At 43.9% G+C, this 27186-nt stretch overlaps 1 protein-coding gene across 1 annotated transcript in view; it reads left to right on the top strand.

Moving 5' to 3' along the window:
- Positions 1-25059, top strand: part of LOC144720994 (sodium channel protein type 2 subunit alpha-like) — a 42426-nt gene extending 17367 nt beyond the window's left edge. Inside the window, exons 6-14 of the mRNA XM_078598252.1 lie at positions 156-310; positions 928-1101; positions 2838-2960; positions 6057-6329; positions 8574-8630; positions 9650-9787; positions 12023-12127; positions 14058-14328; positions 19631-25059. Coding sequence (XP_078454378.1) covers positions 156-310; positions 928-1101; positions 2838-2960; positions 6057-6329; positions 8574-8630; positions 9650-9787; positions 12023-12127; positions 14058-14328; positions 19631-20781 — 2447 coding nt within the window. The 3' untranslated portion in view covers positions 20782-25059. The remainder of the gene's footprint in view (positions 1-155; positions 311-927; positions 1102-2837; positions 2961-6056; positions 6330-8573; positions 8631-9649; positions 9788-12022; positions 12128-14057; positions 14329-19630) is intronic.
- The last annotated feature ends 2127 nt before the right edge of the window (positions 25060-27186 follow it).

The following is a 27186-nucleotide window of genomic DNA, read 5'->3' as shown; positions in this document are numbered from 1 at the left end:
ATTAATCATGGACGCCCAAAAGCCTGATTTGAACCCAGTATCTCAGCGGAGCCAGGCCCAACGCTCTGACCTGTGAGCAAACCCGGGCCACCTCCCTTCTCGTCATGTTTGATTTCTAAAGTTGCCATCGTTGCGGTGGGTGCGTGCGCTGACAGTGATCGCGCGGAACTTCCCGTGTTGCAACGTGGACGTGAAGCGGGGCTGCTGCCTGCCGTGCTGGACCCTGCGGCGGACGTGCTTCACCATCGTGGAGCACAACTGGTTCGAGACGTTCATCATCTTCATGATCCTTCTCAGCAGCGGAGCCCTCGTGCGTAGGACCACACACTCCACTCAATGCTGATGTCGAGTCGGGAGCGTCCAACGTGATTGCGGCGGCGGTGGCGGCGATGGTGGCGGCGATGAGATTGTTGTTTTTACCATCATCATCAGCAGCAGCAGCCGTGGTCTATCTATTGCTGGATGAGTACCTCTTGTGTGTATGTTGTCTTTCGCACCGTACGTAGCCAACCGTGCTAATCGAAGAAGCGGTAGTCATCTATCACGGTCCTGCAATGCCGGAATCCATATCAATCCCGCACTACGTACACATATGCACACAAATATACAAATGTAAATACACACGCATACACAAATACTAAGATCTCCTCCCATAGAGATATGTAGACGATTGGGTCAAGTGCTGTTTGTAAGCACCTATTAAGGCCAGTACGCTGGATAAAGAGATGGTGTGATCAGAACCCCTTCCCCCCTACGCATCCATTTCCACCCATTACCTTACCTACTTCGCCGAAAAAATGATAGTTACACCCATGCACAAATACTGCAATGGATGTGTGTGGTTAATTGGTCAGAGCAGAAATGCGACGTTGCACTGCAACATGGTTTTTTTTACCCATAATACAACCTATCACTGTCCGCTTGCAGGCATTTGAAGATATTTACATCGAGCAAAGGAAAATGTTGAAGACCTTGCTGGAGTACGCCGACAAGGTGTTCACGTTCATTTTCATCATCGAGATGTTGCTCAAGTGGGTCGCCTATGGCTTCAAGAATTACTTCACCAACGCGTGGTGCTTGCTGGACTTTGTCATCGTCGGGGTGAGAGCCTGCAGTGGGCCGCCGCGCCGTGTGGTTCACAGGTCAAGAGTGCCCCGAGCTGACGCCGCTGCTGAGATCCTGGGTCCAAATCTGCATTTGAACTTCCCAGTGGTTAAACTGAGTGGTCCATTTTATCTTCTTGGTTCTTTCGGTAAAGTCACGTAGAAGGGAAATAATAAAATAATAAAAATAAAACGTAATAAAATAATTCTCACGACGTTTCGGCCACAACGCAAGCAGACCTGACGCTGTTTTTCCGACAGACCTGTTCTTCACCTGAGGACGGCTGCTTGCGTTGTGGCCGAAACGTCGTGAGAATGATTTTATTATGTTTTATTTTTATTATTTTATTATTTCCCTTCTACGTGACTTTACCGAAAGAACCAAGAAGATGAATCCCTGCAGTCCCGAAAGCTTTAAATCGAAAAATTGTCCATTTTAGTGAGTTTTACAATCTCAACCCATTCATCCAGTGACTGTAAAAAATATAACCCACTCATAATTTGGTCCTGTAACTGCATTGGACTAAAGTCCAGCTCGGGGAAATAAAAATATCGGTTTGACTGTAATGCCGCCCCAGGTTGTGTGGACCTGAGACCACTCAAAGGGATATCGGAGGTAGCTCTTTGATAACCACTTCTGTGAGCAGTTTTCTGACATGAACCGTTGCACTTGTTCTGCTAGAGATGCGAATGGGAGCTTAGTCTCGTGACATTGTCGAGAGCACAATTGGAATGAAACTGGAGAACCAGACAAAATATAAAGAGAGGCCGGGAACCTGATTTGTTTAGGATACGTGGGCCTTGCGGTGACGGTGTGCAGTATATTTATTGTTGAAGTGTCACCAGGAGATCAGAGTTGTCCGTGAGTGTGCAACGTTGAGAAGGTTCCCCACGTTCACACTCGCAGGGCTTGTAAAAATAGAGCCATGAGGCACCTCTCTCCCTCCCCTCCCTCCCTCTTTTTCCATCTTCTGCTGTTCAATGTTCTTGAACTATTCTCCCCTAACCCACTTTGCTATGTGGCTCTTCACGGCTGCCGGTCTATACACATATCTACTTAGTAATTGATTTTGCCAGCATCTCATGAAATATTTAAACATTTAATCACGTTTCATGATATTGCCACCGCTGCTAAAACTTGTGCATCTGTCCCTAGCAATGTCTTGTTACAGCAAAACACCACCAATAAATTCATAAAAAATGATGGCGTGTAAAACGATGGGAGTTGGATCCCTGCTGTGTGCATAGAGTTTACACTGCTAGGGCACAAAGCAACGGGAAGATGGTTATCGCACAATATTTGAAAAGGGGGAGAGCTACATTTAAGTTTTTTATTTGTTACACGGATGATCCAGTTTAGCCACTTACCCGGCTATTTTGCAAAGGGAGTTCGTGGTGTGTGAGCAGAGGAACAACAAACGAAAGACAAAAACATCAACATTACAGAGAACGAGCACAGGGTCCATAGGGAGTACTGCATGACTAACAAACTAAGCATTGAAAGGTTGTAAACGAAACACACACGAATCAACTACAGTGCAAATGTAAATATCTAAAAGTTAGGTATATGTGCAAGTACGTGAATGTGAATGCATTGTCGTGGGTGGCTTTGTATTGCTCCAAATCTTCTGGGAAGACTTCCAGATTTCCCAGGACCGACGACAACCCCATGTGAAAGGCCACGCTGCGAATCATCCCTCCATCGCACTCTCGCTCCCGCTCCTCTCTTTCCAGGTGTCGGTGACATCCCTCATCGCCTCGTTCATCGGATACAACGAGCTGACGGCCATCAAGTCGCTGCGGACCCTGCGCGCTCTCAGGCCTCTCCGGGCCCTGTCTCGTTTCGAGGGGATGAGGGTACGGCATGAGTGGCCGCGAGTTTTGTATTTTGCGATCAGTGGCTGTGCAGGCCCATTGAGGAGGCCCCAATCAGAAATTATTGTTGGGATCCCTCCCCTCTCCCCCTTTTTAGTTCATAAAATCTGAATGCAAACAAAACTAAGATTAGGGAGATTAATTGTCTTCTAAATTTGTAATGAGTTTGTTTAGTGTATTTCTACGTGACTTTACCGAAAGAGCCAACGAGTAGTTTATTAGCGTTTGAATTTGAACCCATAGTTTATACACCCCTATTTGTTTTTGAGCTTCTTGGGGTCGACGCATTTTGCTCGGGTTTGTTTGTGCCTGGCGCCAGCTGCCATTATTTATAGCGTGCCACCGGTGTTCCTGTGTGACCCCGAACGCTTTCCAGCAGAGGCTGGCATGGTTGCCTTCTACCCTGGTGCATGGCATGGACCCCTTGTCTAATTTCCTCCCTCTTTGTAGCTCGGTCCGTGGGCCCCGATGCGCTTGTGCAGCCTGCACACTCGATAGCTACGCCGCCACTTTATTTCCCTTTGTTTTGCAGCCCATAAATGACTTTAGCAAGACGGGACAAACACATCATCGTTGGTACCAACGATCCCGTATGATCGATGCGCTTGCTTCACTCCAGCTTGAAGATTTAGAATAATCAGAATCTGAATATGTATTTATACTGGATGAATCCGATAAGCTAAAAAGCTCTTTTTAACAGCAGAGAAACTTAGATATGATCCGGTAGGGGTGGGTCAGAACGTTACAACAAAAAATACGAAGGGAGTGAAAAGTATATGAAAGGCAAATACATCGCTTAAAAATATACAAATTAAACGAAATTATGTTTTATCTTACCACGTAAAGCCCACTGTGGTATTCACTTATTTTTCAGAAGTGTCCTGGCCACAAATCATAGCTCAACAAAGTGGCTTATCACGTGAATATTTAGAGCAGCAAAATAACATTCTAAATAATAAACAACGGTGACGGTAAACTGCATGGCTGGTTCAGCCTAAGATGGCTCGTGGCGCGCCTACATGGCTCATGCGTGCACTGCTCTCGCTATGAGTCGAACGTAATTGGTTTATTGGTGTGTTTCTATGGAAATCCGATACATAATGTCACTAGCACATGGACGGACGTGGTGTATGATTGAAAGGAAATTGGTGCCTTTGGTCTGGGTTTGGCTGCTCGTGTGGGTGTGCGGTGTTTTCCATGGTATGACTACACATTGCTCATTTTATATCCAGGGATATGTTTATCCTGTCAATTAGCGATAGTCGGAGACAACTTGTTTTGATGCTGTTGAGTATGCAGTGGTCTAGTAAAAGCCCTCTAGTGGCTAGCAGACCTCGACATTGAATATATTTCAATAGATGTTTTAATATATATAGCTCCTGAATATATTTCCCTACGCAAACATAGAATGATGAAATATAAATGCTCTCTCACCAAGAAATCTGGGATTACTCTTTATCAGACAGTCTGGGATTAAGCGGTGGTGCAATGATTAGTACATTCCGACTTCAGTCCAATTCCCAGCAATCGCTTACAAAAGTGGCGAATGATATTTGAACAAGTCCCATTAAAGGATTTGACCAAACGTTCCAAATGCAGGACCATCCTGAAAGAGAGTCTGAAGACACAGCGAGGCTTCTCTGCCTTATGCTCTCCAATTGGATGCTGTTTTGCCGAATGCAGCACATGCGTAAGAAAAGTTGAATCCTTGGGACTTGGCAGCGCATGTGCATTTCCCCCATGCTGAGCTCTTGACACAGACATAAGTGGCACTTGAATAATTGATAATGAAACTAATGTAGGGCCCTCTGTTAATCCAGTGCTGTATTAAGGCCTCTTCACGCCATTTCAGTCATGAGGTGTTTGACCACATTTTGCCATGCTGATCAGTGTGTGATGGTGAAGAGGGTGGGTTGGGTGGGTTTTGGGTGAGACAAAACCTTTTCAGATCTCTTGTCACTGATATCGGCCGTGACCAGCAATTGAACTCAGGTTACCTTGTTCAAAGTGCAGTGTACTAACCCGTGCAGCCCGCTCCGCTGCAAACGCAACCTACATTACGTAAATGTTTAGTGTGCAAGCATTAAAGTCGCACCAAGACCATGCTGTGAATTTGGATCAGGCCATATATAGTATATGTGTATAGTAACCATGATACACTACCACAAACCGTTATGAACAAGAATCACCCACTTTCCTCTATTGTGCGGACCAGATGTTTCTTGAATTATGGTCCATGGAAGTATCTAATTCCGTGGACCATCTCTAAAACGAGAGATTTGACTGCTCTGTAAGAAATCCCAGTGAATACTTCGTCACACGACATGATGCTGATCGCAAAATTGGAATAAAACTTGGGAGAAGATTTTTTTAAGTGAAAAAAACTAAAATGTATGAAATAATGATACGTAAATAAAACAAGTTCGAAATATCATGCACGTGCATGGATTCTGTAATGCTCTCCAACATGTGTGTGCCGTCAGAAAGATTTAAGTAGCACTACAGATGCTGATTGGTAGCCATCAGGACAAAATGTATTTGCAATTACAAGAGTCCTTTTTGTTCTGGTGTGAATCTCCAAGTTTGATGTAATTGACCGATTTTACATAGGTTAAGTCTCCCATAGTTGAACAAATTTTCACCACAGTTGTGATCCCCGCACACGTAACTAGTGTAGCAATATGGTCAGCGCAGTTTTGGGGTTTCAAGCCCAAAGACCTGGAGCCAGTTACTGGCAGATGTTCAGGATCCATCCTTGAATCTGAGCTAGTTTTGCCAAATACTTCAAAAAAAGTGTGATTCCAAAGAGCTTACTAAATGTGATCAGCATGTATTCATGAAGAACTGGACACATAAGAGTGCACGATGATAAATGTTCAAACTTACTAAAGTTTAGTTCATGTTGGACGATTGCGAATACGAGTTATCATGACCCCATGTTATATTGACAGGCGGGCGGACAGACATAGCATGAGCACTTTTAACCTCATTTAAAATCGGGAAAAGTGAAAGCGGCCACTGCTCGTCATCGGCCGTGCGGATGTGTGTGTGTGTGTGTGCACGCGCCCACTCACACAGGTGGTGGTGAACGCGCTCGTGGGCGCCATCCCCTCCATCATGAACGTGCTGCTCGTGTGCCTCATTTTCTGGCTCATCTTCAGCATCATGGGCGTCAACTTTTTCAAGGGAAAGTTCTTCAAGTGCGTCAACAGTACGGACGACAGCACGATGAACGAGTCAATAATCCCCCACCAAAACGCGTGCTTGGAGCAGTCGCCCTCCCTGCGCTGGAAGAACCTTCCTGTCAACTTCGACAACGTGGCCTCCGGCTACCTGGCCCTGCTGCAAGTCGTGAGTTGCGCCCCAACGCCTCCTCCTCTGCACACGAGGTCACAGCGGCGTTTATCGCGCCAACGAAATTAGTGACGCGGAAAAATCTTTTCGTCGACAAATAATTTGTTTGTTTGTGTTCGTCAACGATGACGATGAGTGGACGAACGTCATCGAGTGTGACGACGACTGCTTTGACTGTCCACCAAAGACCAAAGTTTGACTGACTACGACAATGTGAAATTATATTCTTGGTTCTTTCGGTAAAGTCACGTAGAAGGTAAATAATAAAATAATATAAATATAAAACAATAAAAATTCTCACGACGTTTCGACTGCAACACAAGCAATCATCATCAGGTGTGAAATCCATAGCTTGTGTTGCAGTCAAAACGTCGTGAGAATTTTGATTGTTTTATATTTATATTATTTTATTATTTCCCTTCTACGTGACTTTACCCAAAGAACCAAGAATATGAATCCCTGCAGTCACGAAAGCTTTAAATCAAAATGTGAAATTAACTCGTCTGCATGAAGACCCAGACGAAGATTATTCGCTATGTTATTAGACACCGCAGTGCACAGAGGAAGACCATATCTGGTCATGGGTTTATATGCATGCGGAACGATTTACTGAGTTAACTGATATTTGACTCATTTAGTCGATGAGTCTAAGATTATGACCACAATCAAAAATGCGAAGTGAACCCTGCTGCCCATGCAGCGTTAAAGCTGTATTGCTTCGTGCGTGACCTCCACGTGAAGTTCCATCTACTAAAACTACTAAACTAAACTTGTGCTCAAGAGCTGCCACCGTTGGACAGAGCTATCCTTGCCCAAAACCCTTTGCCGGCTTTGGAATTGCCCATGATGAGCATCGGCTTTCATAACAACGTTGTTTTAAGGCATTGGCTCAGCGCCAGATGTGATTACGTGACACGAGCAAGGACCCGGAGTGGAGGGGGGTGCGTATTGGAGAGAGCTTGATAGTGGTGGTCTGCTCGCAGTATAAACCCCGCCTGAGAACATGTTGCTGAGGAAAGAGTATTGAAATTTAATAATCTGGCTATACTGTGTTGAGACATTACAACAACGTTTTTTTTATGCACATCACAGATAAAATGAGATATATATTACTATTGAACTATTTTTATTTTACCAGGTAAGACTCACTGAGCAATATAGCTCTTTTTCAGACGTGACCTGGCCACAAATAATAGCTCAAATGAAGTGGCTTATCGCGTGAAAATTTATAGCAGCCAAATACTCTAAACGCTTGTTTCTAAATGTGGAGGTAAAAACCGGAGGACCTGGAGAAAAATCCACACGACCACGGAGAGAACATGCAAACTCCAAATATACAGGAGTCAGGGGCCAGGGATCGAACCCACGACCTCCTGTATACCAGGCGAGGTAGTTAACATCTCGCCACCATGGCTCCCCATATGTAAAGATGTTGCAGCTTAATACCTCTTTTCCACAGTACAACTGAACCGCGCTGGAGCCATGCCGTGCCATCTCTGCACGGCTCAGCAGGTGCCAGGTTGATTTTCCACTGCAGAAGCCTAGCCGAGCCGTGCCGTGCCGCTTACGTCACACACAATTAATGCTTCATTAGCCCAGCAACCTGACCCTGCTTGGCCCCAAGCCAGATTCAGATGTTTCGTGAGGCCAGGCTTTTACGGTTTTATTGGCTCGACAAATATACAGTGGAAAACCATCCCATACCAGGATGGTCACACGCTGGCACTGCTCAGATGTTCCAGTGGTACCGGGTTGAAAGTTGTGGAAGTAGGTTTTCTTGCTGCTAGGCGAAGAACATTGTTAGTGACTGTGTATTCATGGTCATGTATGTGTCATGTAATAAAAAGATTGTTTACTTAGAGAACTAGTTTTGTTTGTTATATGGTTCAGCGCTAATGCAAACTGTTTGGCTATTAATGCAGCTCATTATGGATTGACCACCTAACACTCTGAGCAAGGAGCGGTGGTGCACTGGTTAGCATACTGCGCGATGGGACTGGGACCTCCCCTTTCCCCTTTCACCAACTTCCACTGACCAGCATGGGTCAATCAACCACCACAATGGCTTGGTTCTAGCAGGGAAATTACAAAAGTACAATAAATTATTACTTATTTTTATATAGCACTTTTAATTCAGCCCTTAGTTTTGATGCTAAAATTGTTTTGCGTAAATAAATCATGTGTTGGAATGCTGAACTTTGCAAGGTAACGAGGCCGTGATTTGTCTGTCTGTCTGTGCAGTCCACATTCAAGGGATGGATGGATATCATGTACGCTGCAGTTGATTCTCGTCAAAATGTAAGCTGTTATATCCAAAACTTTGAATTCCCAGTGTTAACACAAGGCAACGAACGCGCCTTTTCTACGGTTGTGTTTTATACGTTCCACTCGTGCCTCGTAGAAAATTGCTTTTTTAATAGAATGATGGGTTAAGTAAAAATGATAATCATCGCTGAGTAGAAAAGAAACTGCAGGTTTTACTTGCTGCCCGTTCTCATTTCCTCTCAGTGAAACAAAAAAAAGCGAAAAAACCCTGTCATTATTTTTCATTCGCCTGTTATTTCACGTGTGAGTTCACCGAAGCAGAAAGTTCTGACACTTGAATCAACATGCGCGCATATGCGAATAACTCTGCGTGCGATGGTATGCTCATCACTTTCCCCAACAAGCCCCCCCCCGTATACATGTTTCAGATTTGTCTCTGTAACGCAGCTGCACTGAAGGCTGAGTCCAACAGCCCTGTGCCAGGCCTCGAAACTTCGAAGTCTATGCCAGGATGAGTGAAAACTCTTTGGTTGCGACAAGGTCAAGTGGTTCTGCGACCACAGCATTGAGCCGTCACTGCTGACATCCTTTGGTTCGAAGTTGGTTTTCAGTTACTCGTGATTAAACCAGGTTGACAAATGTGGCTGATGGTCTTGGACTTGTCACAATCGTCTGTAAAAAAAAAATGTCCATAATACATGAGCTTTTTTCATTTTATTTTGATAAATTCTCGCCATGAGAATGAATAAAACCACCAGTTTGACTGCCAGACAAATGGACGTCGTCGTTGTTGTTGTTGTGTCTGTGTCAGAACTTCCTCTGGTGGCCTTTTTCAGCCTCGGCTTCAAAGCGCCATGGCCAGTTGCATAACATCCCTGAAGTTACAAAAACAATCTCCTCAATGAATACTGACTTGAATAGGCATAAAAAGGACTGTGTATTCGAGTTTTTGTTTTATGCAACTGGGCCCTGTCTTTGAACGGAATCCCAGTGACTTGGTCGGTGTCCTGATTAACACGTGCTGTACCCTGTGTTGTGTTATTCCATTGCAGAATACCGAACAGCCTCGGTTTGAGGAGAGTTCGGGATACTATTTGTTCTTTGTCATCTTCATTATATTTGGAGCATTTTTCATCCTCAACCTTTTCATTGGTGTGATCATTGACAACTTCAACCAGCAAAAGAAAAAGATACGTTCCCCTCTTTGGCTCCGCATTTCACTGCATGCCGCCCGTGTACTGTAACGTGCCGTCACTTTTTTTTCTTTCTTGAGCGTGCGCGTGCGTGTGTTGACGCGCGTGTGTGTGCTCACGCTTCACGAGTGTGCTCCTAATCGCTTTGAGTTTGCTTTCAATTATTTAAGCCAAATCTCATGCAAAAATAATTATTTTGCCACTGCCGATGCGTCTCCGGGTTGTGTGCCATGTTTGGAAGCAAAGCAACGTTTTCACTGTGCGCCGATGAACCAGATGAGAGAGAGAGTGATCTTTCATATTTTTTTATAAATGTATATATGTTTTAATATATTCTTTCAAAGGAGAGTAACTGGGGGGAAAAACATAATGTTGACGTGAATTTTCTGCAATGGATTTGAGTTGAAAATGTGGCTGCCAACTGTCAAGAGGTGATCTAAACAATGATACTTTTCAGATTGTTTTGGGGGGTTGGTGGTCTGGACAAGGTTGATAAGCATTATGCATGCAATGTGGTGGTCTCCAATGGGATGCAAGGCATGATGGGAGTCGTGATGTTTGTATAAGCAACACACTTTTGCCTCCTGTTTGTTTCCAGCCTCCACGCAGTTTCCCATTGCAATGGGGTTGCCTCACCATTCACAGCAATGTGTTGTTCTTGAAGGGATGCTGCTCTCGTTTGTCAACGTTGGCCCTGCACGCAGAATTAAAAAAACACGCCTCGTTTGTTTCGTTTTTGTCGCACGTGCAATTTGATTCTCAGAAGTCAGCCATCCCCCTTGAAAAATATCCTATCATTAAAGTGAGTGTTCATGGGGAGCTGGTGAAAGGCTTTCACAGCACAACGCTGAGTGTTAATAAGACTAATTTCCTGCGAGGAGATCCCATTGTGCAGCATTACTAAGTAATCTCTCAAGACCCGAGAACGCAAGCCTCCTCTTTTATGGGCATCCCCCCAGTGACTTCTCCGGCAGCCGAACACTTTACAGATCACGCCTTTTCCTCCGCGTGCACACCTTTGTAGAGCCCATCCATTAAGGTGGCTCCATTTCCTGTGAAATGCAGGGTGCTAATTCACCCATTCCCTGTTGGACTACACGGAGACGATTTGCAATGTGCCGCTTGTTTAGCATGCGACAGTGAGCACTCTGCGTGCATGCAGTTGTGCCATTAAGTGCCTGTAGAATGCAGCTTGGGAAGTAGGTCTCTGCAACGTCTAGAGTTTTCTTCCTTTGCACACGTGGGTCTCCTCCAGGCGCTCAGATTTTCTCCCACGCACACGTGGTACCAAATACAACAAATTGGTCAAACGTCGCAAACAGGCAGCTTATCCGGCAACGAGCGTTGAGACTTGGAGAGCAAATCACCGGGAACGCACCCGCCCTCGCCAGGTCTCAGGAGCTCATCAGCATCGAGCCTGGATAGTGCTTGCTGCGGGGTCACGTGGTGGGCAGCAGAGGGCAGTGCAGCAGATGTTCAAACGCCAAAACTGAAACCTTTTGCGAGGAATCATGTTTGCGTTAACCGCATATTCTTGTGGCGAACGTGCAAACAGAAAAACATGCTCTGCTCATACTATGCATTGTCTTTGAAACAAATTTTTCCACACCAGAGCTGTCCCAGTTTCAAAGGCAATGCATATTACGGCTAGATGATGTTGTTTGGTTGTACCGTATGGTTATGCCTCTCCGCCTATGCTCCCCGCCTTCTCCAACCCGCACTGACCAGCGTGGTGAATTATAGTCAAATAACCCCCAACGAGTCAAGTGGCTTGGGATGGGGGTGGGGGGTGCTCATCCGTCAATGGATTAACAAAGGGCTAGACATATGCTTGTACGTGAGGATCATTATGATTTATATGTTCAGACTATCAGCTGTCCGCGTGTTTTACAATAGCTGAATTAGTCTCGGCTGAACCCAAGCAGTGTTCGGCTTCGTTAAAAACACGACGACATTTCCCCGCCGTGGCCCTTTGCAGGTACGTATGAACCACTGAGCGAGGCGTCTTTATGAATGTCACCACTTGCGACAGCCGGTGTGTCCCAGCGTGTCGTCGTAACGGTGCGGTTTCACCCCGAGGGATAGCGTCGCGACCGGCCGTGCTGAATTAGCACCGCTCGCCAGAGATGAAGGCACATCGTGAGAGCCCCGCTCGTTTCCCTGTCAGCGCCGACGCACACCGACGCGAATGGAAGGTTGTAACCAGATTTTTTTCTTTTGTCGTCCCTGCACTTTGGTGGAGAAGACATCTTCCTCACTGAGGAGCAGAGGAAATACCACAACGCCATGAAGAAGCTCGGATCCAAGAAGCCCAGAAAGCCAGTGCCAAGACCGAATGTAAATAACATCCCCTGTTAAACTCTCTGACTGAAGAGGTGGTCCCTAGATTTCCGTCAAGGCAACCGAGAAATAGGTCAGATTGTTCGGGGGCGAGTCTGCCGACCAGAGTTTGGCTCCCAGCCATGGCTGGCATCTGTGGCGGTGGTGAGTGTTATCAGACGCAGGATCATCTTGGTTCTTTCGGTAAAGTCACGTAGAAGGGAAGTAATAAAATAATAAAAATAAAACAGAAAAAAATAATTCTCACGACGTTTCGGCCACAACGCAAGCAGCCGTCCTCAGGTGAAGAAAGTTTCATTTCTTATTTTATTATGTTTTATTTTTATTATTGTATTACTTCCCTTCTACGTGACTTTACCGAAAGAACCAAGATGAATCCCTGCAGTCACGAAAGCTTTAAATCGAAATTTAGACGCAGGATAAATTAAGATTCTGATGCTGTCCTGGGACCCTTCGATTCATCAACATACACTGACCACAATGGTAAAGTATGATCTAGCAACTCTGACGACTGACATGACATGGGGTGGCCTTCATGCAGCATTAGATTGACAAAGGGCTGTTACTTTACAACTTGTTTTGTTAGAAAAACAGTGCATTTGTCAGTTTTAGATAGTTTATTGTTTTCCCAAAAATGTCTTGTTTCTTGTTAACATTTGCTCCAGGTGTTGTGTGCTGTGATTTATCTTGTTTTTCTTTAGAGGAACAATGGATGGCATTCATGACATATAGCAACATCCTGAATATAGCAATCTATTATTGGATGGAATTCATCATATAACATTCGTTTACAGCATTTAAAGTGCATTTATTCAATGAAACATGACTTATGAATTTCATCCGGTTCTCAAGTAGGATACGTTTTTGGGAGGATGAAGTGAATATCACTGAGCAACCCTGAGATGCCCATCCAGTGACTTCTGGTCCACAGAGTTGAGGGAAGCACTCTCCCACCCGCTGTGCATATGAGAGTAACGTTCGATACATGCCAGTCAAACAGTCAAGCCGATATAAGATTTCTCAGAGCTGGAATTTGACCAAATTATGTTCCACAGGACATTTCTTTTTTGCGAATAAAATGAAAACTAGTCTGGTGTGTGTGCACTCTGCCACACCTAGTAGAGAAACGAGTCCGAAGCATGGCACAGATGGGATGGAAGGCACTGAATAGCAGCACTGATACATATGAGTTGACGTCTCGTAACCAAAGTCTGTCGGCCAAAATGTTAATGGATGCGTTTTTCTTTCGCGTCTCTTTGCCATGCATATTTGATAACCCTTAAAAACGACCCCACACATTCTGCCGTAATAAAGTTAGATGTGTTTTTTTGTTGGGTAAATAAATCACATGGGTATAATTTATTTCACTTTTATTATGATGATCATAATTGACCTTCTGCTAATTCGTATCACGTGCACAATTTTGATACTTGCGATGATGATCACGGTGATGACGACGACGATGATAATGATGATGATTTTTTGGCATTTATATATTATTTGATTTTAAGAAATTATTACAAAACAAATCATATGCACGATACATTTCGGCTAATGCAGCGAATGTGGTTGGGCAAGTGAGACCGCTCAAAAAATAAAACTGTTAAAATAAGACAAACAAATAAGAGACTTCTAGTTACCCTGAATCATGCAACTTTATTAATCCCTGGGGGCCACGTGGTGAATTATCACAATCATAATGATGACATGTATGATGATGATGATGATTACAATGATGTTTGTGATGACGATGATAATGATGATGATGACATGATGATTACGGTAATTATCATGATGGCAATGATGTTCAAGACAATGATGAGGAAAATGATGATGATGATGACCATCATCATATTCACCTTGTGACAAGCGAGGGCCACCTCTTGTCGAACTGACCTGGTGCCTCCCCCTCCACCCTCCAACACAGAACAAGTACCAGGGAATGGCGTACGACCTCGTGCACTGGCAGGCATTTGAGATTGGCATCATGGTGCTAATCTGCCTCAACATGCTGACCATGATGATAGAGGCGGACGAGCAGAGCGAGGCGATGAAGACGGCACTGTACATCACCAACATCGTCTTCATCGGCATCTTCACCACCGAGTGTGTCCTCAAAATGTTCGCACTTCGACAGTACTTCTTCACGTTCCCGTGGAACGTGTTTGACTTTGCCGTCGTCACCTTGTCCGTCTTCGGTGAGTTCCTCACGCCTCTCGCGTACTGGGCACAAAGACCGCCGTCCTTGTCTTAGTTCTTTCGGTAAAGTCACGTAGGTAAAACATGAAATTAAAATTAATACAAAATTAAACAATAAAAATCATAATGCAAACAGTGATTTTTATTGTTTTATTTTTATTAATTTTTATTTCATATTTTTTACCTACGTGACTTTACCGAAAGAACTAAGAGTATGAATCCTTGCACTCACGAAAGCTTCAAATCTAGTACCAATGTCCTAGTCCAACGTATCTCCCTCGCTCGAATGAACTCGCTGAGCATTTGTGTAGTGCATTGTAGAGGGTGGCCGGAACGTTTGTCCATGGGTTTGATGCTAGGTTATCATGAAAACAAGTAACGTAATAAAATTGAAATAGCCTTCAAAATGTAATTTTTATAATGTATATATACACTATCATGTGTGCACGTTGCATCTCAAAATGCTGGAGAAGTTGTCGACAACAAGATTTTATCTTCTTGGTTCTTTCGGTAAAGTCACGTAGAAGGGAAGTAATAAAATAATAAAAATAAAACATAATACAAATTCTTCACCTGAAGACGGCTGCTTGCATTGTAGCCGAAACGTCGTGAGAATTATTTCATTTTATTATGTTTTATTTTTATTATTTTATTACTTTCCTTCTACGTGACTTTACCGAAAGAACCAAGAAGATGAATCCCTGCAGTCACGAAAGCTTTAAATCGGAACAAGATTTTACTTGGATGAAAAGACTCACCGGATTTGTCGCTAACACTGCCTTACAGCAAACATCTACATCTAGTATGGAAATGGCTCTTATTCAGAGGGAAGAGTGAGTGGGTAGAAAGACTGACTGACTCTATGTTCAGTGATTGCATTTTACAACTTTAAAGCGGTCAATTGTCCGGTCCTCATTCTGCAAACTCTGAAGAAGAGTGATTGCCTGAAACGTCAGCCTATGATATATCGGTATGAATGACAACCTTGCAATCGTCGTGTTGTTGATGTGTGCTTGTGAATACCATTGTCCATGCAACAGTCCCTGAATTGTTTGTCTTGTTATTGGTGCTTGCGTTTGTTGTTGTTGTTGTTTGTTTGTTTGTTGCCGGTATTGTTTGCATCGTTTAAAAAAAAACATGTTCAATGATAATATTTGTTCTAACAACAATATTCAAAATTCTCTATTTTTGAAATCAAACTGAAACAGCGAAGGTTTTTGTGTTCGTGTGGAGAAAAAGAGACCCAATGTTGGATCCGTCCATTGGTAGTATTTCATTTGTTTTTCGTTTACATACATTTTCTCTCTTAAGTCTTATTTCTGTTTTGGCTCATTGGTTTCTTTGAATTTTAAGATCGGTTTTTTTCTGTGAATATTATGATGATACTTCCGTTTGAAAATACATGGTGTCTATGTTCTATGCTATAACCTTATGCTACACTCTCAGAGAGAGAGGCCTGTGAATGTAGGACAAAAATGCAACATCAGGATCATAATCTTTATTTATCCTGGAGGAGTCCGATGAGCTATGAAGCTCTGTTTTGTAGATGTTCAGTAGGGGCGGGTGAGCAAGTTACATCAACAAACAATGCAAGAGACGCGATATGAGTGCTCAACAGAGATATGGTAAACAAATGACTATAAATAGATGTGGATATATTATAAAAGTACAAATTGCACGAGTGATACATTTGGAAACACAAAATGCAAGCTTGGGCAAGGAAGAAAAACAACAACAGTCCCAGACTAAACGAACACAAATAGACACACAGTCTGTCAATTACATGGCACATTAAAGCCAAAAATCAATGTGACGTTTTTAAAATTTGTTCACATGTCACATGCATGGTTGAAAAAGTATTTGCAGAAATCCTCTTTAAAGGATGCATGACCTTCCCATAACACCCCTCACAATATTTACAGTACATTACCCATTCAGAGTGAATTCACCATACCTGTCACACACGTATAATTAATGTCGAGTAAAACATGTATGTATGCCAGTTGTCCATTGAAAACGAATGCTTCAACTTTACTTTTGCTCTTCGTACAAACCCCAGCGGGCACTCATGCCGATGTTTAATATTTAACATTCTAAATATATTCATTTGCAATAGCCTGAAAAATGTATCACCACCACTCATATTTAATGTTTGTGCTGAATCTTACCCGACCAACAATGGCAGGAGGAGTGGTTGTTAGGCCTTTTTTGGTGAAACTTCCTTTTTTAAGATTAGTTTATTTGAACGATTTAGAAGTCTTCAGAATTTGCATAATATTTACTTGTATGCCTTGACTGGTAGTGTTTGCATTTCTGATAAACAAATGAGAGACGCACTGTTTTAAAGTGTCAAAATTCCATCTGCTTCATTATGTGTTGTAGACTATGGTTTTATGATCATTATGACCTCATACATTTAATTAAGCGACAAATATGGAAAACAACGGCCGACCCTCAAACTGACAGCAGGCTTCCAGACCCTTGCATTGTTCACCCAACAACAGCTGCATGGGGCGATGAATTGGCCAATCTGAAATTTCATTACCGATAAATCAGGCAGAAGAAGAGCTTATACGTGACCAATTGCAACAAGAAAGCTTCTTAAAACTATGACTGTCATGAAATATCCGTGCAAATAATAGACAACCCGTTAGGTAGTGATGTTCTAAAAAAACTGAACGGACAGTCTGCTCACCCATTAAATCCCATGCGGCATGGTGACTTCGCACTCCTTTTGCGATGTTCCCATTGGTTTGGTGTGGCCCATGGAATTGCTGTGAATGGCACCGCAATTAGTCAAAGCTAAAGGGGAATCACGATGAGATTCACCTGTAATAAATTACTGTGAGGGCTCACGCGGGTATGTCGTCGTCCCCCTCCCATCCCACCGTGAGCTTCCCTTAACCATGCACACACCAAATGCCTCTCCAATGGCACATGGCACATCTATAACATGTCTTTGAAATGTGGCCATGTCACATGCTGAAGTCTTGTAAATTATTATTGTTGCAAATAGAACAACCCAGGGCCGATGAGCCAATGTATCGGATTAAATGTGTGTGTGGGTTTTTTTGTTCACGTAATTTCGACATCATCTGCATAAATTGCATAGCATAAACTTGCACATGACAGCTGGACAATTCAAATTGATGGAGGTGTCCAGGATGAATTTTATGGACAAACAAACAAACACGCAGATTAGCCACGTAAAGGATAGTCAGCTGATTGATCATTTCATGACCTCCTTTACACTAGCCATTGGCTGATTGCGGTGTCTTAAATGAAACAGTAACTTGTGACATGGCAACCAACCTCATCGAGACTGGGAGAGCTTCCACAGAATACAGCAATAGAGACCTGAAACCAACACATTCCAATGTCCTGGGCTGCCTAATTCAACACCGCATAGCTCACCCCACTCAAAGGCCTCTGTCTCTGCTGGTGAAATTGCATAATCAATTCCATGTATAAAGGAAGCTTTAGACTGCATATGTATGTCTACGTGTCCCGTTTTGACACGTAGCTATGTGTGTATACATTACATATTTTTGCGTTTGGACGCAGTCTAAATTCCAAATATTACATGTTGTTTTGACAATACCTAACGCTTGCTGTGCTACAAATAATTACGTGCGACAATTAATTAATCGCTTAATGTCGATTATTTACACGCACGATACGAATCCGTTTCCTTTTAATCCACCTTGAATATCATTCGTTGAATTGTAAAACAAAACTACGATTAACAGCTATTATAGCATCGAGAACATCTACACTGTATACTTTCTTTGAAAAAAAATACATCTTTGCCCATATTTTATTCGGTTACATATTTAATTTTCCCATTATTTTCTTTGGAATAATATCATTGGCAGTCTAAAGACTATCCTAATGTGTGATGTGCCACTGGTGTTGAACTTTTCGCCTGCACCACAAATCTGAAACACCTCCAAAGATCCTGCCACACACGGGGGCCGGTAATGATGATGATCAGAATTCAGCATCGCCTTTCCCGCAGAGCGGCGTGTTTCACGCAGCTCCGTGAAGGTGATTGAGACCAGCAGAAATAGCAATTGCACAGGCCTAGTCAGTCACATCATTGGAACAACACAAGGCAATTAGAGATGCCTCTCATCTTAAACGACCAATGTGGAGCTGGGTTTTTTCGACCAAAGCTCAGTTTGGGGAAACCCTCTCAATGCCCAAGTACTTAACAACCAATAAGCGGTCAGACGGATCAAAAATGTTCCATTCCTCGTCGCTGTAGGAGAACGAGACCATGTGACTGAGAGTAATGTTGAGGGTAATTGTAATAACATGGCTCAGTGGCTCTCACCAGCGGCATTTAGAACCCTCAGAAAGCTTCTGACGGAAGGGCACGTTAAGGTGAACTTTTTTTTATCTCACTAAAATACTCACCCCCCCCTGTGTGGTGCTATTTTTGGTGGAAAGGTCCCCACTGTCTGGCAGATCAATGCATACCGGGATTTATCGGGGTTCCTTTCTGTTTGTTGGTGCTGTCATTTTGGGCTTTCGGTTGGTGCATTGAGTTAATTGTTTTCACTAATCTCGATGATTTTTTTAACAGTAATCATGATACGCGTTCAATTAAGACTATCCTTAATGTTTTCTATTTGCATCACAGCATGATTTTGTTCTCAGCCATCAATGTGAATGAAAACATGAATGTGAGTCGGTCACATACGTGGTCACAAAAAAGTTATGATTTTCATGTAATATACAGTAAAAAATATGTGCATAAAAATGTACAACTATCTTTTCAGTTCCCTTATTTTATCATTCATAGCACACGAATGATTTGAAAATATCGATACGATTTGTAAAAATGGGCCTCATTAAATGTTAATAACGATGATGTGCATTACATCAGCGGCATACAAACTTATACCCGAGAACATTCTGCATTGACACTACAATTGAATGATCTTAGTAAATGACAGTATTTCAGTTCTCTGATCTCGGTCATAACTGGGCCTTAATTTCTGCCGTGTCTGTCCGCTTCATTTAACCGTAAAATATTCCCGGCACCCAGCGCACCACGTCCATCACAGCTTCTACTATAGCTGTGACTGCTAGTCATGTGCCTACTCAAATATACCAGCAACGTGGACATTTATTCGGTGACAAAAATTAAGCCATGGTCATGACCAGAGTTCTTCAATCCAGCCCATCACGATTTACGTATTTCTCCCCGCCGATCCGAGCGCACCCAGAACATTTAAGTGAACAGTGAGCCACGACGGGCAATCAAGAGGGTGGCTTTTTTTTTCTCCCTTTCAGACCTCGCGATGGCTGACAACAGCTGGCTGTCCAACATCGTGGAGCCAACTTTGTTCCGGGTGGTGCGTCTCTTCCGAGTTGGTCGCATCCTACGTCTCATCCGCGGGGCGCAGGGCATCCGCACGCTGCTCTTCGCGCTGCTCATGTCGCTGCCGGCGCTCTTCAACATCGGCCTGCTCCTCTTTGTGGTCATGTTCATCTTCTCCGTCTTCGGCATGTCCAACTTTGGCTACCTGAAGCACACGGCCGGCATCGACGATATCTTCAACTTCGAGACGTTCGGCGGCTCCATGCTGTGCCTCTTCCAGATCACGACGTCAGCCGGCTGGGACGGGCTCCTGGCACCGACCCTCTTGAGCAAGGAGCCAGACTGCGAACCGAACGCCGTTCACGTGGGCACCAACGTCGTGGGCAACTGCGGCAACAAGGCCATCGGCTGCGCGTTTTTCGTGACGTACATCATCATCTCCTTTCTCATCGTCGTCAACATGTACATCGCCGTCATCCTCGAGAACTTCAATGTGGCCACGGCGGAGAGCAGCGAGCCGCTTAGCGAGGATGACTTTGAGATGTTCTACGACATCTGGGGAAAGTTCGACCCCAACGCCACGCAGTTCATCTCATTCACAGAGCTCCCGAATTTCATCGACAGCCTCGACGAACCGCTGCGCGTGCCCAAGCCCAACCAGCTGGCTGTGGCAGTCATGGACCTGCCGATAGTGGAAGGCGACCGCATCCACTGCCTGGAGGTGCTCTTCGCCCTCACCAAGCGCGTGCTCGGTCAGGGTGAGGGCCTGGAGGGCCTGCGTGAGCAGATGGAGGAGCGCTTCATCGCGGCCAACCCCGAGCAGGTGAACCTCGAGCCCGTGACGACGACACTGCAGCGGCAGCAGCAGGAGATGGCCGCGCTCAAGATCCAGAAGGCCTACAGGAAGTACCTGGAGTCGCTACCGCCCGAGGGAGGGCCCGCGCGACTGGCGGCGCTACGCGAGATGCGTCGCGCCAGCAAGGCCCGTGACCACCTCGCCACGGTGGTCACGGCGAAACGTCAAATGGCTTCGGCGGAGGCGTTGAGCTCGTCGGGCGAAGACGAGGGTCTGACAGCCGCCAGCAGCAACGGCAAGATTTCGGAAAGCTCAAAAACTGGCTGAGCTCAGTTCTGCCTTTAAAAGAAAGATGTAAAAATAGACGCTGCCAAGAGTGGAGGTTGTGAGACGCGACTGGGATGAGTTCGTTTTTTTTTTTCGATTGCGCTTACTGACGCAAAATGGTATTTAAACGCCGTGCTTATTACTGCAGCTGAGATTGAAAATAAGAATATTAAAATAAGCAAGCTAGTTATCAGTGTTTGGCTGAACATTTTACACATTTTATAACTTTTCCTGGACATTTATATATATAAAAAAACACAGGATATGGGTTAGATAGTACCAAACACTGGAACAGCAGAACACTCTTTAAATACAGGAATTACATGTTTAATTGAAGATGACATCTTTGTGAACAAAATAGAAATAAGCATGTGATTAGTCTAAGATCAGTATCACTTTCTTTTATACATATCTATACAATATGTACTTGTATATCAGCTCATATTCGCTGTATTTAAAATTTAGTTCGGTTTATATTTTTGCCTCTTAGATTCGGTTATTATTTGTGTCATATTCATCCCTCATATGACTTAATGTGCTTCCTCTATAGGCATTGAACAATGACCCAAGATCACGCAGTGATAGTAAAATCAGTCACTGCAACATGTAGCAGCTTGAGATGCAGGTGTTTCCAGTTGCTGTATAAAATCTGAAAGTGCATTGTATCAGCTGTCTGTTGCCATCTCGCTGCACATTTAACCTCAACTCATCAGAAATGAGGCAGAAAATATAAATAGCTCGACGTCAAAATAATAAGTGGCGTGTGTACCATTTACCTACCTTATTTTTTAGGTGCGCTGTCAATAAGCTGACTTAAGCTGAGTCACGACGCTTTGTATTAATAACACAATTTGTAAAATCAGCAGAGAGCAGTATGGCAAAATCCATTGTTATACTGTACTGTGAACCAACGTCTGTGTTCCCCACCTTTACCAACCCGCACTGACCAGCGTGGTAAAGTATGGTCAAGGAAACCCCATGACCTTCATGGCAATGATCATCTGCCATCCAGCAGTGGACTGACGGAAAGGGCTGTGGATGTTCTATAACCCATTAAAATGAGTGAATGTTTACAGCACACATCATGTCACTTGCAGCGTCACTTCTGAGGGTTCAGAGGTCAAGATGCTCGTGAGTGAGTGTGTACTCGTTCATGGTTCTGGACTGTGGAAGCCTAGAGCCTGAAAAAGGGATGGAGGTTGGACGAATGAGTTTGCCCATTTGCTGATCACAGGGAAATTTCTTTCACCAATTAGAAAGTAATTTTTTTGTTATTGCATAACCAACCACAAGGAATGGTTCCAAGCCCATTTACAAACCACCCTCAACTCCACTCAGCCTCTCCATCTCAATTTCCCACCACTCAGAAGACTCTGTCCCATCAGCCGGAATAGCTGTGCTCGTAAAATTATAATTTGTTTTGTACTCTCTTTATCATTATCATCACCATGATATTTGTTTTCGAATTGCATTGTCATGGTAACAATTGCTATATTTTTTCACGTGTGCATTCAATGCAATTTACCCACTTTGAATGTTTAAATGTTTTACCATAAACATTGCTGAGGGAAGAGGGCATTAGGTTGTTTTTTTTGTGGAGCCAATATTTTATGTGACCTAATGTTTGAAACAGCATTTCAACATTCACCCTGTGTATGTCACTTGACACGATAATGCCTTGGTTGGAGAGAATGTATCAACATAAAGTTCCACCATTTATCAGATACCTGGAAAAAAATATGTTCTTTCAGATGAAATGTTTTACACAACTGATAGTTATTTTAACATTAAATGTAAAATTATGCTGTAATCTTTTTCAACATCTTATTTTGAGTGCAGCTCCCATATGATAGCACATCTTCGTGTCGTTTCATTTGTTGGACTCGGTAACTACTGAAACCATTCTCCGCTTAATAAATTGATCTCAATGATTTGCTGTGGATGGAACAGCACCTCCTCATGGAATAACAACAGCAGGCACTGTCCCATTTGACCAACCCGACGGACTTGAGGTGTGGCGCAGGCTAAAACTGTTACATGAATAAAAACTAAAATGTAAAATTTTATACAAAAGAGAACATTCTAGTTCTGCGGTGTTTGGGTTAGATTTACGGTGTTGGTGAATTTAACTTTTCGTCAAATTGTTGGCAAAAATGTGCCGATGTCTCCATCGCATAGTTGTTGTAAGGTGAACACGTAACCTTCAAGGACCATTCTTGCAGTATCCCACGATTTGGATTTAGGTCTTCACGCTGGTCGCCAACTGAAACAACGTCTCCTACCCATCACGACCGCCTTCTCACAATTGCATCCACAACACTTGCTTGCCATATTGTATGACAAACTTACACGTTCCTTATGCTCTTCTTTCAGTGATTATTATAATCCTTTGCATGCACCTGATTTAAAATGCCAGAACTGTATATATTTTTGGTGGCTTCGAGTGCAGTGGACACATCCAGTATGTAATAGCTTATCAAGAATGCCTCTGAGAATCTTATAAAGATTGCACAAAATCTTTTAGTTGTGCATATGCACTTGCTACTTTTTAATTGCTGCCAATTAGAATAAAATATATTTAAGAAACATGCCACGCCCTCCAGCCACAATTGTCCCATTGATGTGACTTGACCCGGTCAATATAGTCCTTTCTGTTGATATAAAAACCAAGTCCAATCACAGAAATGCTCTTTTGTACTTACCTGGTCGTACATACACAATAACGTTTCCCAAGCGGTGACATTTTCGTTTACTTTCGTTTGATGTTCGTTTAACTGTTCCATCATCATCAGCCTTGCTCTATCGACTGCTGTACGAAGGCTTCCCCCCAAAGCTTTGCTAAACCCTCGGTTTGTCCAGCGACGCATTGTACAGGAGCTCAACTCATCGCTCCATCTGTGCGGTTGACATCCTCTCGGGCACGTTCCCTGCATTGGCTGCCACTCTAGCGTTAGCCTCAATCCCGTCTAAGTGACACGTCCTGCCCCCAGAGTCCACCTTGTTGCGTGTGAACGGACAGCCTCTGACGTTACCTGTTTGTTCACAATTGTGTAAACGCATCGTTCTCAAATGTTTAACGCGTCGTTGCCTTCGTCCGAACGTGTATTACGCGACACGTGACCATACTAACCCGTTAAGTAAGCTTCGATACGTCGTGAAACATTAATGCGCCTAATGGATGTAAGATACGTTTGAAAGGAGGCATGCATCATCTCCGCAAAGGCTGTAAACATTTCAACACTCGTGTATTGCATGCGCATTGAGGTGTTCCATTTGCCTGGAGAGAAAAAAAAAGTAGCACATCCAATTATATACACGACAGTATGATAAACAACAATAAGTACGCGTGCAGAGAATGTACCAATGCCGTCCATGGGTGGCATTAGGGTTATGACGCTCTTTTTTACATCCTAGAATAGTTATACGCTTTGAAGGTGTATTTAGAATGAGTTGCGCAATTACACGTGCATATGCGATCTGTCCAGGTGATGCAACGGTTGAGCGCGCGGCTCGCGATCGGAGATTTGTAAATTCAAATCCTGGCCAGGAATTGGCTCGCCACTTCGTGTCTACGGGGGTCGGTTAAAACGGGTACCAATTTATGCGGAATTCGGCACTGGTCAACCTCCGGATAGACTCGGCCTGCCCCATAGGAATGTGGAATTTCCACCACTGGCTCAGCGCTGTGCACAGGAGACAAGTTGAGAGAGACACCACCAATTCTGCATTTTGACAGACGATACGTACATTGCTATTGTGTATTGGGTATCCTCATTAATGAGGAGGCAAATCACTTCTCACGGTCACGGTACACGCAAAAAATCGTGCGCATAAGGATCCATTGTTTTAAAATCCCATACAGAACGATGCATGTATGGTAATTGCACAACGTGACCGCCTGCGGCCAGTAGAGCCGCTACTTTCCCCACACGCACAACGTTTGAAAATAGAATTGGTTCTTTCCATGACATTCGTGACATTTCAAAGGTGACGGGTGGGGGGTTGGAGCATTGAACCACAATTCCATTTGTAATTCAAAATTGACACTGACAGGACCTTAATATGTATCAAGTACATTCGTAAATAATTGAGTGTAGAGGTACAGCATTTCGATACAGCGTTCCCATTGATTCATTGACAGCATGAGAAAGAGAGAAAAAGCCGCCCTGAGTGTGTCTTGAACTGCGCTACGCTTACGTGGGGAGATCTCCGCTATATAATTGGATGTACGATGCTGTTTTCTAAAAGGTTACGTTTCATGTACAAATATCAAATAAATCATGCTGTCACATTGTTTTCTTTCCCCCAAAAATGTAAAACGTGTCGCAGCTGCAGACGTGAAAATACAAATAAAAAAATTAAACGTCATTTCTACCGAGAACGTTTGTGGCTTACTGTGAGTGATGTGTGCCGCCTATGGATCGATGGCTTTGTCTCGTCTTGCCTTGGCCAATATCAAACATCGCAAGGGCGGCTCAACTGGCACCACTGAAACTCCCCCCCCCCCCAGTTCAAATCCAGGCGGCCACCTGCGATTGAACTGGCTTCTCAACGGTATGGTGTCAACTCAGTCACCAATGTCTGCGCAAATATATTTTTTTATCACGATAACTTTAGTGCTCCACTTAATTTATCTCAAATTCCAGCTATGATCATGTATACATATATACGAGGAATTGCGAGACTACACAAACTCTCTCCTGAAGCCCTCTCGTAGCTAGCGAATCTCGACATTTGGCATTTAGCTTCTGAACATATCGCCATAGAATATAGAGTAGAATGGATACACCAGTCAGTCGATCGGCAGGTGGTGTCCGGTGGGGTAAAGTGTGGGTTACCCCCACCTAGACCAGGAGTCGGCAAACCAAAATAACAAAGAGACATTTTTTGGGGGAATTCCGTCTAAAAAAACTCTCAATATTTCAAGAGCCGCAAAGCTCGTGAATGCGAGACGGTGGCTCTTTCATAAATACACGTCACCAGCAGTCCTTAAAGAGCCGCATGCGGCTCCGAAGCCGCAAATTGATGACCCCTGGACGAAACCAACATACAACAATAGGTTTTACTCTTTCTGGCAATACAACAGGTGTTAAGATGATGTTGAAACACCAAACTGAAACCTTTCGCAAGGAATCATGTCTGCATTAACCACACATATTTGTCGTGAACATGCAAACAAAATCCATGCTCTGGTAGTGTATGATGCATTGTCTTTGAAACTGATTGGTCCACACCGGGGACAGTTTTCTTTAGAGCCTCGTCTCAAACAGTGTTAGACCAGACGACGCCAAAAGGCGACCAGGACAAAGACAATGCCACTATCAGGCTATTGAGAGCTCTGGGCGAGCAGCTACATCATAGGGCCTCCCTTGCCAGTGTCAAAATATAAGAATAGGTTTTACCAATTCTGGCAATGAAACAGGTATGAAGATGTTAAAACACCAACATGAAACCTTTTGCAAGGAATCATTCACGATGTAAATGTGCTTAATGCAGACATTATTCCTTGCAATAGGTTTCAATTTGGTGTTTTAACATCTTAACACAACTGTTTTGTTGCCAGAAAGAGTCAAGCCTATTGTTATATTTTGATACTGGAAAGGGCGGTCCCATGATGTCGCTGGTCAACCCGAGCTCTCAATGTCCTGAGAGTGCATTGTCTTTGTGTGGTTAGCCTTTTTTGCGTCCTCTTTTCTAACATTGTTTGAGACCAGGCTCTAAGGAAAGCTGTCGCTGGTGTGGAACAATCCGTGTCAAAGACAATGCAAACACTACCAGAGCATGTTTTGTGTTTGCATGCTCACCACAAGCATACGTGGTTAATGCGGACATGATTCCTTGTTAAAGGTTTCAGTGTGGTGTTTTAACATCTTAACACAACTGTTTTGGCTGCCAGACAGGGTGAAGCCTATTCTTATATTTTGATGCTGGCAAGGGAGGTTCCATGACAAACCGACATCCCTGTCGAGGGGCTCTCTAGAACTCCCTCTAGCGGAGGCGCTTCCTCCAGCAGTGGCGTGAGCCAGAACACGTGATGGGATTTCTGGCAGCAGCAGACACGACGAGGCTTGCTGACTACTCATTGCCACCGCGCATCAGCTTTTTACGCGCGATGAGTGAATAATTCAACACCAACACTCGGTACCGACTAAAGGCCACTCTTTCTGTGGGGGGAGGGGGGGGGCTTTACCACACTAATGGAGATGTCTGGAGGGAGAGACGTGACGCGCTTCCCTGCGCGTCTACTCCTCCCGCACTCTCTCGCGACGAGAAGACGTTCCCGCACGCAGGAGGACGCGTCTCAAAAAAAGCGTGCGCCCGGTGTCAACAATGAAGTCACAAGAATCACGTCAAACGCAGCTACCGCATTGTGAGGCGTATGCATGGTGAACTTCTTCCGCACCG

The sequence above is a fragment of the Lampetra planeri genome, chromosome 10 (genome assembly GCF_965212315.1).
Source record: "Lampetra planeri chromosome 10, kcLamPlan1.2.h2, whole genome shotgun sequence".
NCBI lineage: Eukaryota > Metazoa > Chordata > Hyperoartia > Petromyzontiformes > Petromyzontidae > Lampetra > Lampetra planeri.
This window is presented reverse-complemented; position numbering and strand designations above follow the sequence as displayed.